At 35.6% G+C, this 18580-nt stretch overlaps 1 protein-coding gene across 1 annotated transcript; it reads right to left on the bottom strand.

Moving 5' to 3' along the window:
* Window positions 1–883: 883 nt before the first annotated feature.
* Window positions 884–10663, bottom strand: LOC140146230 (sperm microtubule inner protein 8-like). The gene is made up of 6 exons (XM_072168014.1): window positions 10364–10663; window positions 9691–9752; window positions 6654–6706; window positions 4641–4770; window positions 2377–2441; window positions 884–1835 (listed from the first exon to the last, which is right to left on the bottom strand). Exons 1-6 carry the CDS (start codon window positions 10548–10550, stop codon window positions 1772–1774), a joined length of 561 nt encoding a protein of 186 aa, XP_072024115.1. The 5' UTR covers window positions 10551–10663; the 3' UTR covers window positions 884–1771.
* Window positions 10664–18580: the final 7917 nt, after the last annotated feature.

Raw genomic sequence — 18580 nt, 5'->3', positions numbered from 1 at the left:
TTTATTTAACCTGGGGTGACCAATCAACGGTTCCAAGGTGATACTACATTATGTACATGCAGCCTATGTGTTAAACTTTACTTAAATTTTAAAATTGTTTTCTACTGTAGGCCCGGGCTGTAGGCCTATAGAATTTTGTACTTTTTGCTGCATGGCCTTATTGGAAATTAGTGTCTATAAGCATTGAAGACAGGCTACACTGAGAAAGAAAGAATGAATAAATAAATATTTAATACTCGAGGGTAACCGTTATTTTAAAATTCTCGAAGACTGAGCACTAGTTCCAAGGTCTTTGTCACCTTAAATTTATAAAGTCTATACACTACACGAAGTGATGGTATTTTTTCAATTCCAGGCTATTATTGAATGTTTTGTAAAACCCGGAAATCAATTATCTACGGCAGTGACGGGCTATATTAATATCCGATAGAAAGAGCCTCAGGTATAAACAGTTCATCCCAAAGCCATAATGTGCGATCTGACAATATGAATTGGTTAATGTTTTTTCGAACCTGATTTCTTGGCATAATGTTTACACATGTCCCAACTTACACCTAAATGGAATCAGCCAAATGTGTTGTATTTGTAGGTCAACAGAGCAATTATGACATGACTTTAAATCCACCAGCCAAAATATCCAGTGAGGTTTCTTTCACTTTGTTATTTCGGTTTAAAATAGACAGAAACCCTGCCCAGCAGTTATAACTTATATTATATAAACATTTTGGGCAAAGAATAAAATAATAAAAAAACACTTGACGGATATCGTGACATTATGGCTTTTAACTAGATAGCATAAAAAACGGATAACTCAAAACTAAAAGCCTTTTTTGTGTAAAACGAAAGAAAAGACAAAAAAATATTTACAATATAAATTCTTTATTTACGTTGTTACTTTATACATCGATAATATCTTATAAAAATTATTTAAATACAAGATTACACATCCAAATATTTCCTCCAAGTATTGGATAGAAAATTATATGTAAACATTGTTACTGTATTGAAGGTGTATCATAAATGTATGACGGGTTGACAAAAATATTTTGTTTCTTATTTTAACCATGGCGGAGCTTCCTTGCTTTGCATAATTTGGGATGCGTATAAGTTTGTTTAGTATTGTGAAGTTCAACAGATTGATATTCATTTTCCTTAATAATAGTTATGGTTTGAGTTTCCAAGTAATGTTATTTAAAATAACGTTTTGCTATATTTGTGTTGTTAGCTGTTGTTGAACTATATGAACGATGAGGAAATCTGGATGCTAGGTCATGACTGATTCTTCTTATACACTTTTTATTTTTTCATTTCTTCATAAAAGTAAATAAATTGATAAATGATCGAGGGTTGAGAACCAGAAAGCCTGAACTTACAAAATCCTGTTCATCTTAATCGCCAGGGCCTATGGCACTATAATAGAAGAAACAGTCCATAAAACATGACAAAATGAAATAGAAAACAAAAGATGTTTTTGAGGAAATATTAATTTTGAAGACCAAGTTTGGTATGATTTTTAAGGGTATAAAATAAGGATTTCAAATCTGGAATATCACAGAAAGTATATTTGGTCAACTTTATGCTCATTAGCAGATCATCTGTGAGTTTAGGCTTTCTGGTTCTCATCTCATTCGATTAACATATTGTGTTGAATCTTATAACACAGTTTGTATTATTAAATGTTAAATTTCGTTGGTTTATAATATCCAAGTTTGTCCAGTTTTTGGTAGAAAAATGATTCATTTCAGTTGTAGAAGATTGGTTTTGCGATGACTTATCGCCATGCCTCCAGTGCAATATTCCGGCTATATTGTGGAAATGTGTCTCGATATCTGCTGCTGCTCGCATGAAAAGAAAAATAGAAGAAAACAAAAGAAAATGTTTTAGAATAAAGAATTGAAGGCAATCGCGTTCCCTAAGATGTGTGGATTTCTTAAAACTTTGCCCCATGGAAATTTAAAATGGTATATATACAACAATACATGTGGGTAACCATGGTAATCAGTTACAATGTTGAGACAATTAACTGGAGTCGATAATTCGAGCTCAGTTTGACTTGACTCGTTACACCGCGGTACCGGCACACCGCTGTCACTTTATTGCTATCTTCTGAAGATAGCAAATTGGGCTGAATATTATTATACGCATGGTCGCGGAACAAATCATAATGCATTCACGTAGCAATTTATAATGTATACCGGTAACTGTCTTTCTTCAAATACCTTTATTTACCTGCTAGTTTGTTATTCATTTATTTGCTTATTTTCATATTTCGATTTCAATAAAAACGCGTTGACTGTGTTACTCCTTTAATTTCTCTGTGGAAGCTTTTAATTATTTTAATGTTTCTGCTGACAATGCATCCTATCGTATACTTACTAAATATTAGCTGGTAGTGGTCTCTGTCCGTATTGGTCAAGCATGGGCTCTTGTTTGAATGTATACTGAAAGAAACAAATGTTAAATCCAGGGGTTAATTAAATATACGGTCCAAATAATGGTAAAATGGGTCTGATTGTTTTAGTGCTGCTTTGAAACTTCTTGAGTTCAATGCACTTTACATGTGCAGCACCTGGCGTTGTTTGTTGGGCCGGGTATATAAGGTACAAAATAGATGCCCTCTTTGCCCCTATACAGAGCCCTGCCAAAATGGTTCTAAAAAGTACAAAAAAGATTATAATTATAAGTTCTACAGAACCATTCTTGATTCTTCAAAGAACCATTTTCAGCTTTACATAACAGTTTAGAACTAATTTGGTACAAGAAACGTTCGATACTATTCTGAGAGAATGTCTGAGAGGGATATTTAAAGAACTTAAAATGGTTATGTTAAAGAAAAGGTTCTTTGGAGCAAAAGGTTACAGGTTCTAAGTCGAACCTTTATTTCTATAGGCCTAAGCGTATGCAGTATAATACCGGTCATTTTGGTACAGCATAATATTGTAGAGTAAAATCAAACCACGATCCTCAGGTGGGGTTTGAAATCGGATGAATCCTTAGGGTCTTTTTATCTTTTCAGTTTCCGTAAGTCTTTTGTTCAGATACGAAAACGCAAGGGATTCAGTAAGTTACTGTAATCTGATTTCATTGTTAACTCTGAAGTACCAATCAGCTTATTTCAATAGAGGTAATTGCTTATGTCAATAAAATCGGGAGAGAAAAAAATTATGTTAACACCAGTGTTTTAATGGCCTAGCGCCCTCTTGGTAAATTGATCTACATTGATTTGACAAAATGCATGCCAATCCGAATGACAAAGTCCACTTTTTTCTGTAAAAACGTTGCAAATAAGCCCTAAAATCACAAAAGGCCCGCTTATGAGCATATCGCACCCTAATGCACTTGTGCAGGGCCACAGTGTCGCCCTTCCCTCGTATCAATGTCTATCTCCCTATTTTGCTTCCTCCTGCCCCCCATGATCAGTCTCCCCACTCCCTCCCCGTCCCCCGGTCCCTACTCTCTCCTCTCGAGTTCTTCTCTTTCTAGTATTTCCGTCTCTCCCTCCTCTCTTTCTTCCTCACCCCCTCCCACTCTCGCTTGTTCAGTCTCAACTTAAGTATCTCCTCCTCCCTCCCTCCCTCCCCTCGCGAAATTTATCAGTATGATCCATGACTGAAAATAAGCTCTGCAAAAATAAACATTTAAAATAAACCCGAGTCTTGCATATAGGCCCAACCAATTATCAGATTAGCTTGCCATGAATAGAATACATTATCTTTGCTCCAATGCAAATTCTTTTGTATTGCATTTCAATATAAAACATGATTACCAAATCACCACTTGTACGCGCCTCATTGGGATATTTTAGACCCTCGTTTCATCGCCAATATGAAAGACTTTTGCTTATAACTTGGCAACATGGTTAGTATATATTTCAATGCAAGACTTTTTTTTACGAGGCACTTACGTCTAGGCGTAAGTGCATATACACCAAACACAAGTCAATTGAAGCCGTACAATTTACCGCGAATTTAGGACCGTAAAATTTAGACTCTTCTTTTGTCTAGATTGGCACCCAACCGCACATCTCAAGGTTTTATGTAAAAAATCAATATAACTTACCAAAACGAAAACTGAAATTCACGAGCTTCAAATTTTCAGTAACTAACAAAAGGCTAGAATAAAAGATTGGTCATACCTGGGAGACTACCACTTCAGAATAACAATGACTTACAAAAACTATTACGGATACGGAAACAGAAACTGAAAAGATAAAACGACGGTTAGTGTAAGAGAATACCAAACAAATCCCAACTCTAATCCTAATCCTAACCCGAATCCTACCCTAACCCTAATCCTATTAGTATTTCGTGCTCTCTTACACCAAGGATAAACCTGAAATCGGACTACTTGGCAAATGGGCTACGGTATTCCATTTGAAATCCATTATCCAAACACCCCAATGGAAGACATGACCTTAATCTCCCACACAGGGGTGTAGAATTCATATTGAATCACCTATTGTAATCCAAAAACAATTGAAATTCATAATCTCCATGTGTGTGAAATTAAGGACAAGGTCATTTTGAACGAATTTTAACATTTGTTGCAGCCATTTTAGCTTCAAAATTGCAAATTTTCACAAAGTTTTGCACAACTATTGGAAAACCTCACCAAAGTACAGGGGTCAAAATACTACTCACCCTCCATGATCCTGATACACTAGGCTTGAGATATCTGACTGCGTAACCGGTAAATCGCAATTCTCCTTTGGTTTCTGCTTTTGGTAAGTCTGTACTTTCTTTAGCTTTAGCCCAATCAATTTTCATATTTCTGAAAAAGCAAAAATGTATAAACATTATACATTATGTATTAGATTTTATTTTATAATGATAATGATCATTTAACTATTTTTCTTCAAATATTTTCATCTTTTTTTTGTTTGCTTTGTTTACATTAGGCCCCCTGCATTAGGCCACCCGATTAAGACTTACGACTTATTCAAACTGCGTCTGTACTAAAATAAAATTTCTTCAATAAATTTCACGTTTCCTTGTTCCGTTTCAATTTTATTCATCCTGTCACACGACTATAAATTTTTCTTTTTTTTTTTCCTTCGCTATTTTTCCATCTTCCTCAATTTTCTGTCTTCCTGAATGTTGTATAAACTCAGGGTTATTCCGGCGGTGTAAGGGGTCAACACATTGGGTATAAAATTCATGGAAAAAGGTGTCATTTGGTTTAAAAATCGGGTAGAACATTTTCGGGGTTAAAAATGAGCAAATTCTATTTTGTTTCTAATTTTTTAAATTTGTCAAATACAAATACAAATCTGGTGAAAGTAAGAGAAGTTTCTGCATTGTTTTATCACATTTTGATGACAAAATTCCAAAAACAAAACAAAAACAAAAAAAACGAGCATTTGGTAACCGACCGACCCCCCCCCAAAAAATGGGGGGGGGGAGCATCAGGCAGGACTTAGCTGTCAAGGTTTTTATTATGTTTTCATTATTTTTTTACTATTGTCTGTCCAAATAACTTAGACACCCAGTTTTTAGGATATATTTCGAAAAGTTTTCACTTTGGCAAAAAGTCATGAAAGAAAAGTTGCTAAACACGGTCAGACCTAACAGAAATTATTAGTAAAGCGATGAAAAAATATTCTTCCTTGTCTACTTTTATTCAATTTTGACCGATTTACAGCAAGATATCTGGGTCCAGCCTAATATTCCTAATGACTTGAAACTTTTGATGGGATAATCTATTTACAGTAAGGGGTGTTTGAACATTGTAATCATGCATAGTGCCACCCTTTTTCTTTGATCCTTTTACTAATTCACAATAATGGCGGTCCACTCAAATGCATTCAACAAAAGCATGTTTGCAATCTACCGCGAGAGGTCGTCTCACACGCATAACAAATACACTATGATCAAATAGGTTGATGACAATATTTGATTGAATGGACTGCACTGTGCCATGATTTCGGTGAAGGACACCGGTTCAAATCCTTTGTTTGGAGCCAATCAATAATTTCATGCACAACCTCTATAAGATGTCACAGTTGGTGCATTATAGCAAATGATAGGGCAAGTTACTATGCGGCTGGAGTGTATTGTGAATTATACTCCTCACCAATAACATCAGAACATTCATAGGGCATACAATTTGTATTTTCTTAGAATTGGGCCAAGCCAAAAGCATGCACAGAAGAAGATTCAAATACCCCGCCGAATTGTTGTAATTGGTTGAGGGACAGCTGAGATCACTGAGTTACTACACTAAGAATAAATATGCCAATTAGAAACACTGTCTGCATTTTATGAACTGAATTATATTTTTCATTTTTATAAAATGTTTTTGGTGAGGAGTATAATTAATTTATTATTCATCCATTCACTATCCAAAATCACCATACCTACAAATTTGTATAATGAGATCTTCCAAAATAATGGTACCCAACTTCTACCGGATTATTTTTAAAGTGTTGAGAAAAACCTTCCAATTTCAATAAAATTTCTGGTAAACTCTCACTAAATGCTTTGGAAACACAAAAAATCCCGTTAGGTCTCAGCGAATGTTAACACTTTTCTTTCATGACTTTCTTTGAAAGTGGATATTTTTTCAAATAAGTAACAAAAACTGGGTGTCTAAGTTAATTGGACAGACAATAACCGTCTAACGAAAACAAATATAAAAATATATGCACTACTTACGATAAATCGTCTCTATATGTTTCCCGTAATGACCTTCCCGTATCTGTAACATTCTAAAAAGAAAAAGAAATACAAATTAAGTAAAAAAAATGCACAATAGGTCTTAAAAATGGTACAAAAGTAACAGTTACCAAATTATTGGCGGAATAGGAGGGAGTATGGCCTACTGTGTAGCAGTGTTTCCAATCAAAAATGTTTGAGACAAACAAAGCGGACACACAAGAGGAAATGGTATGGGTTCTAGAGATCGCAAGGCATGAAGGCGCCCAACACTTCTTTTATTTTGATATATTAAGGGATCTGGAATGAGCGTTTTGAGCGTTTCAACAGTATTTTTGTGATGGGACATGAGAGCACATCAGACCTATCGAATTGCATTCTGAATACGAAGAATGTCTTTCTGATATCAAATAATTTTCATTTTTTGAAATTCATGATATAATACAAATTTTATGACAAATTATTAAAATTTGATATTTTTCAAATTTTTGTTATTTAACATTACTCGAAATAAATTTTATAAATCTCATATATTAGTAAATGTTATGTTGCTGGGAGGAAAAGCAGACGATCAATTGAAAATTTTGACCTTTTATATTGAAGATATGGATTTTTTTCCCAAAAAGACCTTTTTTATTTTGGTGTTTTGGGAAAAAAAATCCATATCTTCAATACGAAAGGTCAAAATTTTCGATTGATCGTCGTCTTTTCATCCCACCTACATACACTTTAAATATAAATCATCAGATTTATAAAATTTACGTCGAGTAGGCCTACTGTTAAATATCAAAAATATCAATTTTTAATGATTTGCCATAAAATGTGTATATTACTAGGCCTACATTGCGAATTTCATAAAATGAAAATTATTTGATATCAGAAGGACATTCTTCGTATTCAGAATGCAATTCGATATGTCTGATGTGCTCTAATGTCCCACAATAAATACTGTCCAAACGTTCATACCCCTTCCCTTAACATGATTAATGCAATTATTGGCCTGGAGTTGATTAATTTCTTATGTTTAATGTATTTCAATACTAAAAAACTACAATGTGCTTAATAAAAATAATAATATTAAGCACATTGTACTTTTTTGTTTAAATCTGATGGCTAAAGCTGGAAAATTATGGCCACCCCACACGCCTTAACCGTATCGAATTGTACTACAGAAATACCCTCGAGACATTTTGAAGACTGTTTGGTAAATATTATAAGTCTTGAGTAAACTGACTTGTATTTGTTATCAATAAACCGGGTCAACCAGACATTGATATTTCTGAATATTGATTTATTGATAAATTCTTTAAACACTTAAACTCAGGGTCAGATTTCACTTTGCATGTGTACTTTGCATGTAAAAACGATTGATCAATGCAGAAAAGGTGTAAAGCGATCCACAGACTCCGAGTATTATACGTACAATATTGTATGCAACATATCTACGTTATTTAATCTATTGCCATTCTATTTTCAGTAATGTTTAAGTTCTAACGAATGTTTGATGACGAAAAATCGATAATATGTTACATGTAATATCTAGTAGAAATATATTATCGATTTTACGTCATCAAACATTCGTTAGAACTTAAACATTACTGGAAATAGAATGGCAGTAGATTAAACAACGTAGATATGTTGCATACAATATTGTACGTACAATAAAAAGTCTGAATACTGCTTATGGAAGTGGTTATGATAACCGCCACAGCCTCCCCAGAAGCAGATTTACCTTCATCTCCCACTTCCCACACAGGGGTAGACTCCCCCGTAGACATGGTAGACTTCAAATGGAGTCAGCCTTTCAGGTAAACCCCATTTGAATGCTCACTCCATGTTTTGTAAGTCTTGTTTTTGGAGAGTGTTGTTAACGTGTTAAAACGTTTAAAATGAACATCCTCACTTAATCATAGTGTTAATGTGTAAATAAAAGTGTGAAAGTATTAATATTTTAACACACAATTGATAATATTTTGACACAAATGTTAATATTTTAACATATTAACGGTTTAAACATGGAGGTATATAAAGTGTTTAAATAATGTTACTCAAATAGTGTTATCGTGTTAAGAGGGTATTACACCCTCGATAAATTTTTTGTCTATTTTGCATTTTTCTCAAAACTAATAACACAGTGGTAACAAAAGTTATGTATATTAGAGAGGGCAAGGAATCAATTACTACACTGGAATTTCAGTGACCCAAGACAAGCGGTTCGTTATTTATGATAAGAAATAAGGTACCGCTAGGATGTACCTCGTTTCCTATCATATATACTGAACTGCTTGTCTTGAGTCACTGAAATTTCAGTGTAGTAATTGGATTCCTTGCCCCAATAATATACATAACTTTTGCTACCAGTGTGTTATTATTTTTGAGAAAAATGCAAAAATAGTCACAATTTACCACAGGGGTGTAGTACCCCTTAATCTATTAATACTTGTTTTTGCAGTGAAAAATCTCTCTTTCTTTGTCAGCGATTTTTGAGAAATAATGTCAGTGAATATGTTATAAATTTTTAAGAATAATTATTCCCAGCACGTCCACCTATGACCCATAACTTCTGCTAAATTTTTGATCGATATAATTGACCACGTTGACAAAACAAGATTGTTGCTATTGTACTCCTGATAAAGCGTGACGACATCACTTTGAAAATAAGTTTGTTTTGTGATCAATGAAAATCGTTATCATGCTGGGCCACTTTTTGTCAATGAATCTACTCAAAAATTCGTTTGACTATTACAAAATAGTGATGTTTATTATAATTCATGAGTGCCTTGTTTGTGGCCCTCATCTCTTGAGTTAACGAATAATTTATAAACAGGATTAAGTCTGGTTCAACACTTAAAGAACTTCACGATAACAAAAGTAATCAAAAGTAAAGCTATTGAAATTTAATAAATACTGCCAAGTTTATTGTCTTTTGAGTTCATGTTTATCATGCATATTGGATCCAGGAGAAACATGTTAGTCAAAGAAAAAGCGGAAACAGTTAATAATGTAACATAAAAAAAATAGTGATTCATATACTTACGGCACCGGCATAGTGTTGTAAAGCAGGTCTAAAATATGTGAGTGTGGCGCTCTGAAACTCCTCTGCAATAATAAATGAGAATAAAAAAAATCTTTTAGAGACTAAAAAGTTTCTATAGACTATAGGCCTAAACATTAAAAAAGTTTACTTTTTATAAGAATTTTTAAAGTGACGGCGCGGCATTTACCATTTTTAGCCTAGCTACGATTTTATAAAATTATACTATAGACTAGTTCATTCATAATCTTATCTATTCAAATTAATTATCTATTTTGTTAGTTGTGTTGTTATCTGTTTGTTACATAACATAGCAATAATGTGGTAGCTTGCCTATGCGTGGTATTTTGATTGAAGTCCTTTATTATGAGAATGGGAAAATATTGTACATGAACATTTTAAATTAAATTTAACAGTTGCTTTGTGTACCTTGATTATTTATATCTTTATAGTACGAGTAGATATTTATTTTAGATTAATTTTGTGGTACATACATGGTACAGATTTAATGAAATTGGGCTCAACTATGAAAAGAAAAACAAAACCCGAAAAAAAAACACACCAGATTTTGTCGTAAAAATAATAAAATATGAATTTATGTTTTTAAATTTGAAACAAAATGGAAGATTGTTATAAATGATGACATAGTAACACCAAATAAGATGACAACACTTACGAGGGCCAGAAGTTGTTGTTGTCCTACAATGTTGATCAGGTAACTTATGTCCCGCCGTATCCATATCCATTCGTCGAAAAGTTGGCAATCTTGGATGATATAATCCTTCTTTAACTGCAGCAAGTTGTACTTTTTGTAATGTGGGATAATTCGCCACATAATAAGGTGCTACAACTGTCCCCGACATGATGGTATTTTTTCCGATTTATTTATTTTTATATAAAAATATATCCTTTGTGTGCTTTTCAGTGCAAAGCGTAGGCCTACATGTACTTACTTTAGTGCTTTAATTGTTGAACTCACGAGTTTGTACCGGCTCTCTGAAGAAGCGTCTTCAGTTGTCTTGACAACGCGTGGTGGCGCTATTTCGCGCCGCCTGAGCAGGCCAGGCCTACTTCCCAGCTCTCTCCTGCATTGATAGCGGGGTTCGACGCGTCGGGGAAAAATACGGGGATAAAAAAGAAGAAGAAGAAAAAAAGGTATTCCTGTTCGTTTTTGCTTGCTTGTTTGTTTTTTCTTTTTCATTTTGCTCTGCTAGTAAGTAGAATTAGAACACCTTTGGATTTGATCAAAGTTCAGTTTCTTAAACTGAAAAGCCCAACTTATTGCATTGCGCATGATATCATTGATATGTATGTAGGCTAGACCTATTTCAAACATAATCTCTCAGTTGCTATTAATTGGTTTTTTCACAAAACGTGGATCCCGCGCTGCGACACAAACACTATGAATTTCAATAAAAATTCCCTATTGCTAGGAAGATTTGTACAGAAAAATAAAATACATAAAAAGCAACAATGAAAAAAGTGTGGGTGCTTACTTTGCATATAGGCCTACTCTTTTTACAGAAGTTTTTTTTGAATAATAGTAGGCCTATTAGTAATTAGTTTAGGGCCTATACCGGCTTTGTAAAAAAAGGGACAGACCTAGATCTGTAATCAAGATTTCTTGCAGGGGTGCGGAATTTTAAAACTATCATAACATTTTAATTCTGATCAACGTTATTTCCAAATTACAAACTTGACAAAAGCAGGACCGGACCATTGGGCCAGCCGGGCCCGGGCCCCCAAAATAGTCCTACGGTGCATCTTCCTTCCTTCCTTCGCGCGCCCTGGGCCTTCAAATCTGATTACGGGTCTAGGTCTGTCCCTTTTTTTACAAAGTTGCTTTTTATGTATTTTATTTTTCTGTACAAATCTTCCCAGCAATAGAAAATTCATGGATTCATAACAAAGTTAAGAAAAGTTAAAAGGAGTGTTAACCGTTTTTGGTCCTAAAAATCATTTTCTTGGCTAAAGAATTTTTTTTTTATTCTACAAATAACCCGGAAAACCAATGTTGTTCTTTGTAGAAGCAAAAAAGTTTTTTAGGCAAGAAAATGGTTCTTTGTAAAACTTTAAGCTTGAAGAATAAGGAACCATTCAGAAAGAACCCGTAAAGGATTCTATAGGCCTATATATAGAACAGAAAAAGGTTCTTTAGCCAAGAAAATGTTTATTTAGAACCAAAAAGGGTTCAGTGGTTTTAAAAAGAGCTCTTGATATTTTGAGAAAAAACCTCACAGTGGTGCAAAATTCCATGTATAAACAGGCACGTTTCGTAGGCCTACTCAAGATACGTGATATATCTACTGAAGATAGCAATGGTAAAACGTAGGCCTACTGTCACTGAGCACACGGATGTGTAGAACCATATGTTTGGAGGCTTGCATGTAATGTGCCTAGCACTTAAATGAAAATTTTAGATAATTGAAAAATACTTTTCAGAAATGTACAGCTTTCTTGTATTTCTTTAGAACTACATAACCTGTTTTCATGCTTCCTCTTAAATTTAAACCTATATGTTTCAACAAATCACATATTTTGCATTTACTAAACTCCGGGGGGGACATTCAACTTTTGTTACAAAACGTTGTTTTAAAAAGGGTGTCATACAAACAAAATGAAAAAGGGTCATTGTGTATAAGATTTTAAAAAAGGGATCATCGGGTAGAATATTTTGAAAAAAATGGAGCAACGTTCCAATTCTTGTTCCAAATTTCCAATACAAATTTTTTCTTCTCAAGGCATTATTTCCTCAATTTTGACTGTCATTTCCTAGGAGCATCCCTGTTACTCTTATCCCATATTGAGCCTATCAGAATACTTTTAGCTGAGATATTACCCATGCAAAACTCCAATTGTACATTTTTTGTACATTTTGACCCCCCTGAAAACCAATGTCAGACATTTTGCCCCACCATCAACTTCAGGTATGTTGAAAATACGTTCTTGGACAACATATCTGAGAGATATTGGCTTTGGGTCTCGATGACTCGAATTCTAAAGGAAAGTAGGTCTTTTTACACTTTTCATCGTAAGGCTGGATCCGCAGCGCACCATTTTCAAAGCTCTATTTTACTACAAATACCTTGTGAGCAGAGGATGTTTAAAGACATTCCCACAACCCAATGGTGTTTCGGACCTTGTATGTCTGGCCTTTGTACACATGTGGTACAGTTGATCATACCTTGCATTGGGATTGTGTGCAAATATCTGGTATTTTCAACCTATTATTTAACATTCAAAACATCGAGACTTAGGAATAAAATTAATGCAGTGGGACAATATGAATGTTTCCTGTAAGAAAATCAAATATCAGTCATAAGTCTCAATTATTAGCTCGTTGCCTGCAGTTTTAAAATTACCATTTTAAAATTAGGTTATATTGATCAAATTTCCCAATCATAGTGCATTGTAGGAATGCCTTTAAGCCTCCTCTGCCTTGTGAAAATGATATATTGAAAATCTCGGAACTTGCCTATTTCTTCATTCATGATGTATACTGCGCCAATAAAGTATCCTTACATTTGGAAAAATACCCACAATTTCCAAACTGAACAATATTGGGGTAAATTTGTTTGTTTTTAATAGATGCACTATCTAATCCTGCACATTATGACACCACATTGAATCCAATGTGACTTCAAGAAGCAAAGTTACAAGCATTTGATTAGACAAAGGTCCAGTTTTAAAAGTGACAAACTGGCCTATTTAAAACTCCATATAGACATGTGGTTTGAGAGTGGTGAATTGCTAATTTATGAGTTTGGCTTTAATTTCAAACAAAAGAACAAAAGAAAACTGAAACAAAAGAACTGACAAATAAAATAAAAGTTATGAAAAGTACAGAGAAGAAGAAACTGAAATAAAAACTGCTTTAAATAACGCTTCATTGAAGAAACTGTGTTGTCTCTTTGTTTCGCTTGTTTGAATCTTTTTGCACCACATACTGCAGTTACTGTCCGTTTTCCTATACACAATACACAGTGCTCTTTCCCATTGACGCGTGACCCCTACAAATAGCCCTACGTTAAAAGTATGGGGATATGACTAGTTAACGTCGCTGTGTGAAAAATAACCGGCCAATATTAAAAGTACTCTTCTAAAGTTCTAGAAAATATAGTTTTTAACATGTCCTAAATTTTAGCTAATTTAGATGTTTGGAAATATTCGTACTTTGGTGTTTTAGTTAATGTTATAGGTAATAGTACATTGCCTAGTTAACGTCGCTGTGTGAAAAATAACCGGCCAATATTAAAAGTAGTACTCTTCTAAAATTCTAGACAATATAGTTTTGTAACATGTCCTAAATTTTTAGCTAATTTAGATGTTTGGAAATACTCGTACTTTGGTGTTTTAGGAAGGATATGTAAACGACAGATAACACCAAAAAATATGAAGAAATTATTTCCAACCCGTGTTAAGTCAACAATCATTATGTTGCTCATTTTCAAGAATGCTGGTTTACAAAAAGCACGCCATTGTCTCATTTCGTGAACAAAGGTACACATACCATTGTTTCCTTTCGTTTCCTTTATAATCGGTTACCAAACTGAAGCTATGAATACCAGCTTTATTGCGATATCGCACATGAAAACAGACACTTGTGCACAACCAGAGAAGATCCGATTTAATCAGTTGAGTTGTTTCAATGAGTGTTATCTTGGTTTAATAGCTTTTAATGGGGTTAAGTCCTGCAAAGGTCGAGATGAATTCTACTGTAGACATGACTGCATCATGATAGGCCAGTTTGTCACTTTTAAAACGGGACCTTTGTCTATTCAATTGCTTGTAACTTTAGGCCTCGTATCCATAGGCTGTTCCCTTGTGGCGTGTGCCCTTGTTCCGTGTTTACTTTTTTTTCCCATGTGACCTGCCACACAGACAACGAACCTTTGTTTTGCTTAGTGGCCGCTACGGTTCGTTGTCTGTGTGGCAGGTCACATGGGAAAAAGTAAACACGGAACAAGGGCACACGCCACAAGGGAACAGCCTATGGATATGAGGCCTTACAGGGCGGTAATTTAAATTGTGGTGTAAGATGCATTGAGATTACTAAGTAGATGGTGTGGTAGAATGGTTATGGACTGTAGACAGTGTCTGTTAGGTTAGACCACGGCTCTACAGTATTCGACACTTCAGTATGGTTTCACGAAGCTATGGCGAAGTGCAGTAAAGATTTGCAAGGATGATCATCCCCATGCAAACATGCTATAACTAACAATGTTTCAAAATTTGATATGGGCAGTTACAGAATGGACCCATCCCAGGTGTTTTAACTTAAAAGTTCATTCAAGATAGGACTTCACCTCACACTGCCAGAGTCGATAAGGCAGGTTCTTCAGGAACTATCTTTCCAAAAGTATGTGTAAAGCCATTTTATGTTATGTATGCAATAAATGGTTCAAGCAGTTAACCTATTCATCTTATGGTAAAACCATGATTACGTTCTTCGTTTAAATGACAATAGCTCCCAGATGCATCATCCTATTATCTTCAGATTATTAGATCAATAAGTTAACATATGACCCTTTCTATTTGTAGTACAAAAAGTACACTACATTTCGCCATAATACATTCTAGAAACGCTTGCTGTTAGAATAAGAAAAATTTTAATGCTAATTTATTGCACATTCTAGGGAAGCGTGGTTACCTTTTTAAAATAACCGAGTGAGAGGGTTTTCAAGAAAATATTTTTCCTGTCAAAACTGAAGCATCCTCTGTATAAAAGAAAATATGAATATTAACTGCACATCATATATAACGATTCGTGATACCCAATTGTGGCACATTTGATGTCGTTTAAGAGGCAGAGAATTTTATTTCAATTTTATATACGCCAAAATATTTTTTTAATTGCGCAAGAATAAGGATAGAAAAAACGTTGAAAATTCTATGTGAATATTACATTAGACCCAACCAAAGATTACTGTTTCGTTTTTATGGTAATCTAATCTTTTATTTCCTGAAAAAACATTTTGGGTCTAATGTCGAATATTCACATACTTGATCAAAACATCGAGCGTGTATACAAGAAAATGGTAGGTTTTCCTCTATAGTATTTTACTGACCATGGAAATGTACTGAGACACAAGCACGTGTCAAAATCGATATAATGTATTGTCCATATAGACGCCCAGTTATCATGTTTATTGTTGGATTTTTTGTATAAAACACGCAGTTAACAACAATTGAGCGCTAATAATACACATAAATGTTTTTAGGCAAATAAAATTCCAAAATATGGTACGTTTTCTGCCTTTGCTTGTCACGTGGTTCGCCTATGTTGAAGTTGCGATTATATCTTCAAATAAGTTTCAAATGAATTCCAACAAGACAAGTGGCCGAGTGGTCTAAGGCGCTGGGTTCATAGTGTGTCCAAAGCAGTCCGCCGCCGTGAGTTCGAACCCCGCCTCCGCCAAACTTTAATGAAGTGAAATTAAAATTAAAATTTTACTTTAAAAAAATTTCATATTGGGGAAATGTGACTGGCAGAATTTATGTATGGCGTTGAGTGGTGTGTACAAAAAGTATAGTAATTAGCCATTTTATATTTTTGATATATTTTTAAAACTGCAATATCAATATATCCCGGTACCAATCATTTTGATACACCCTGTATTGCATGCCCCAACCAAAAATTTTCAGCATCGACACCAAATTGGCCGATTTAGTCATTTACCATTGAGCTATTTAAAACTTTGGGCCGGATTTACCATTAGACCAGATGGGTACGGGTTAAGGCCCCTAAAATAGCCTAAGGTATGTTCCCCAAAACACCATGTTTTGGACCGAAATATGGTAACATTGCAAAATTTTGCGCGCGCGAGCGCGCTGGCCTTTACATAAAATTGACCTTCATTTTGGGCTAAAATTGTCTGAAATTGGAAATTTTTAGCGCGCTTCGCGCGCACTTTAACCAGGAAATTAGCAAGAATTATGGCCAAAATTCATTTCTATTAAGACCAAATTTAATAAAAAAGCAAATTTTTCTCGTGGAGCGCGCAATTTCTTTGAAAAAGTAATAACCTACTTTACCATTTTCCCTCTTGGGCCACTGTATTGTCAAATATAAACTTATTTCCTTTGTTTTTTATTTTTCTTTGATATATTTGAAAGTGTACTTTTCTTTGAAAGTACACTTTCTTTCGATGGGGGTGCGTCGCACCACCCGCACCTATCCCCATTTTTGTTTGGTCGATTTGGGCCCCCGCCCCATACAGGCTTGCCCCCCCTGGAAAAAATCCCAGCTACGCCACTGAGTGGTCGAATCACTCCCTACATTTTAATCGAATCACTCGCTAGGTCTGAAAAATCATTCATATATAATATGAAACAATATTACACACTGTTCAAAAGCTTCACAACCTTTCTTTCGAGGTTTAAGGCTAACTTTAAGGTAGATCGGATACAGGATACACTGAAGTGCTGAAACTTGCATGTAAATTGATATTGGATTTAATTTTGGGCGATTCGTAACGAGCGATATTTAGTGTCTTTGGCGAGTGGAAAATCGCTCACTAGAAATTGAGTTTGGGCGAGCGGTGGCGAGCGAGAGCGATCGCTCGCCTCAAACGGCAAGGCCTGTATAAGAAGTCCGTGCCATGTCATGGAGCGCTTTGAGAAGGAGTTTGAACTGAATGCGATAGCGAATTGGTAACTATCATTGCAGACGTTGCAAGACGCACGCGCGTAGGGTGGGGGGGGGTGCTTTGTGGTGCGAGCCCCCGGGGTAAAAGCATGGGTGGTAAAATAGAAGAGGCGGCGGAAGATGAAGGGGCGGCACGAAGAATTATTAAAGAAAAAAGGGCTGAAAAATATGGAAAAAGTTGTGAAACTAAATGACCTTTATGGTCGGCAACAGGACCACCGCTCGAGGGGTGGGGGTTATTGGGTGGGGGTAGGGCGGTATAACATTTTTGCTCCCCCCCCCCCCATTGTTTTTATTCTCGAGCGCAATCCTGGCTGGAAAAAAATTGGGTCAACCTTTTCGGGCAGTTGCTGCAGGGTCGGGGGCGGCAAAATTTACAGGGTGCCTGCAGGGTAGGAGTGGCAACGCTACGTGTTCAGACGCATGGGTTTACACCCGGCGGAAGGTCGGAGGATGGTCGTGGTAAGCACTAGTCGGCGGAAGGTCGTGGGAAATGTCGGAGTAGTGCCAGTGTGAACGCTAGTCGTGATAAGCTCCTCCGACCTTCCCACGACCCGGTGGGTCGGAGTAGCTGCCCGTGTGAACAAGTAGTATCATATTGAAACTCGTATATTGAAACTCGTGCCACTTGTGTTGAAAGCAAGGACATGTATGCAGCACTGCCACTTTACTTCCAGAAGCTTACTCCGAGTATTCAATGGTCCCCTGCGAAGGTCGTGTTAAATTTGTCTGCGAGCCCGTGGTAAGGTAGTCGGAGTAAGCGGGGCCGCGGGGGTGGACGCGTGCGTGTGAAATTAAGTAAATTCTTTGGAATGCCGGTGTAAATTTACGCCGACTTGTACCCACGTCTGAACATGGCTACGGGTAAAATAATTATGGTCAAATCCCGGGGGGAGAATGTTGTAGTCCTTGTGTATGTTGTGAGCCTGTTGAAGTTGATTGAGTTGTCGTTTAGTAATTCCATTATAGTAAAGTCAAGACGTGATGTGACTAGGGTGTTTCCATAACCTGACCACCTTTTCTGACTACCTTTTCTGACTACCTTTTCTGACCAGCTTTTACAGTGAGCCCTGTGATATTTGATTGGCCTTATCCCAATGCCATAGTCCAATAACATTAACTAAACAATCATAGTGCAAAATTTGACCTCAAGTTGCAGAGTATGAGGTTTTTGTACCCCAATTTTCAAAGGTCATTCAATGAATGTACAAATGTATTGGAGTTAAAGAACTGTGCACTAATAGA

This window comes from Amphiura filiformis, chromosome 2 (genome assembly GCF_039555335.1).
Source record: "Amphiura filiformis chromosome 2, Afil_fr2py, whole genome shotgun sequence".
Taxonomy (NCBI): domain Eukaryota; kingdom Metazoa; phylum Echinodermata; class Ophiuroidea; order Amphilepidida; family Amphiuridae; genus Amphiura; species Amphiura filiformis.
Note: the sequence above shows the minus strand (reverse complement) of the source record. Positions and strands in the feature narration are given on the sequence as shown.

Bases quoted from the DNA above. Each gene is read 5' to 3' on its own strand.
- LOC140146230 (XM_072168014.1), bottom strand. From the start codon at position 10,550: ATGTCGGGGACAGTTGTAGCACCTTATTATGTGGCGAATTATCCCACA. The intron at 9,753-10,363 runs GTAAGTGTTGTC...TTATTATTGCAG, and splicing joins AACAACAACTTCTGGCCCTC to AGGAGTTTCAGAGCGCCACA. The intron at 2,442-4,640 runs GTGAGTAGTATT...TGTTTCTTTCAG, and splicing joins GTGTATCAGGATCATGGAGG to TATACATTCAAACAAGAGCC.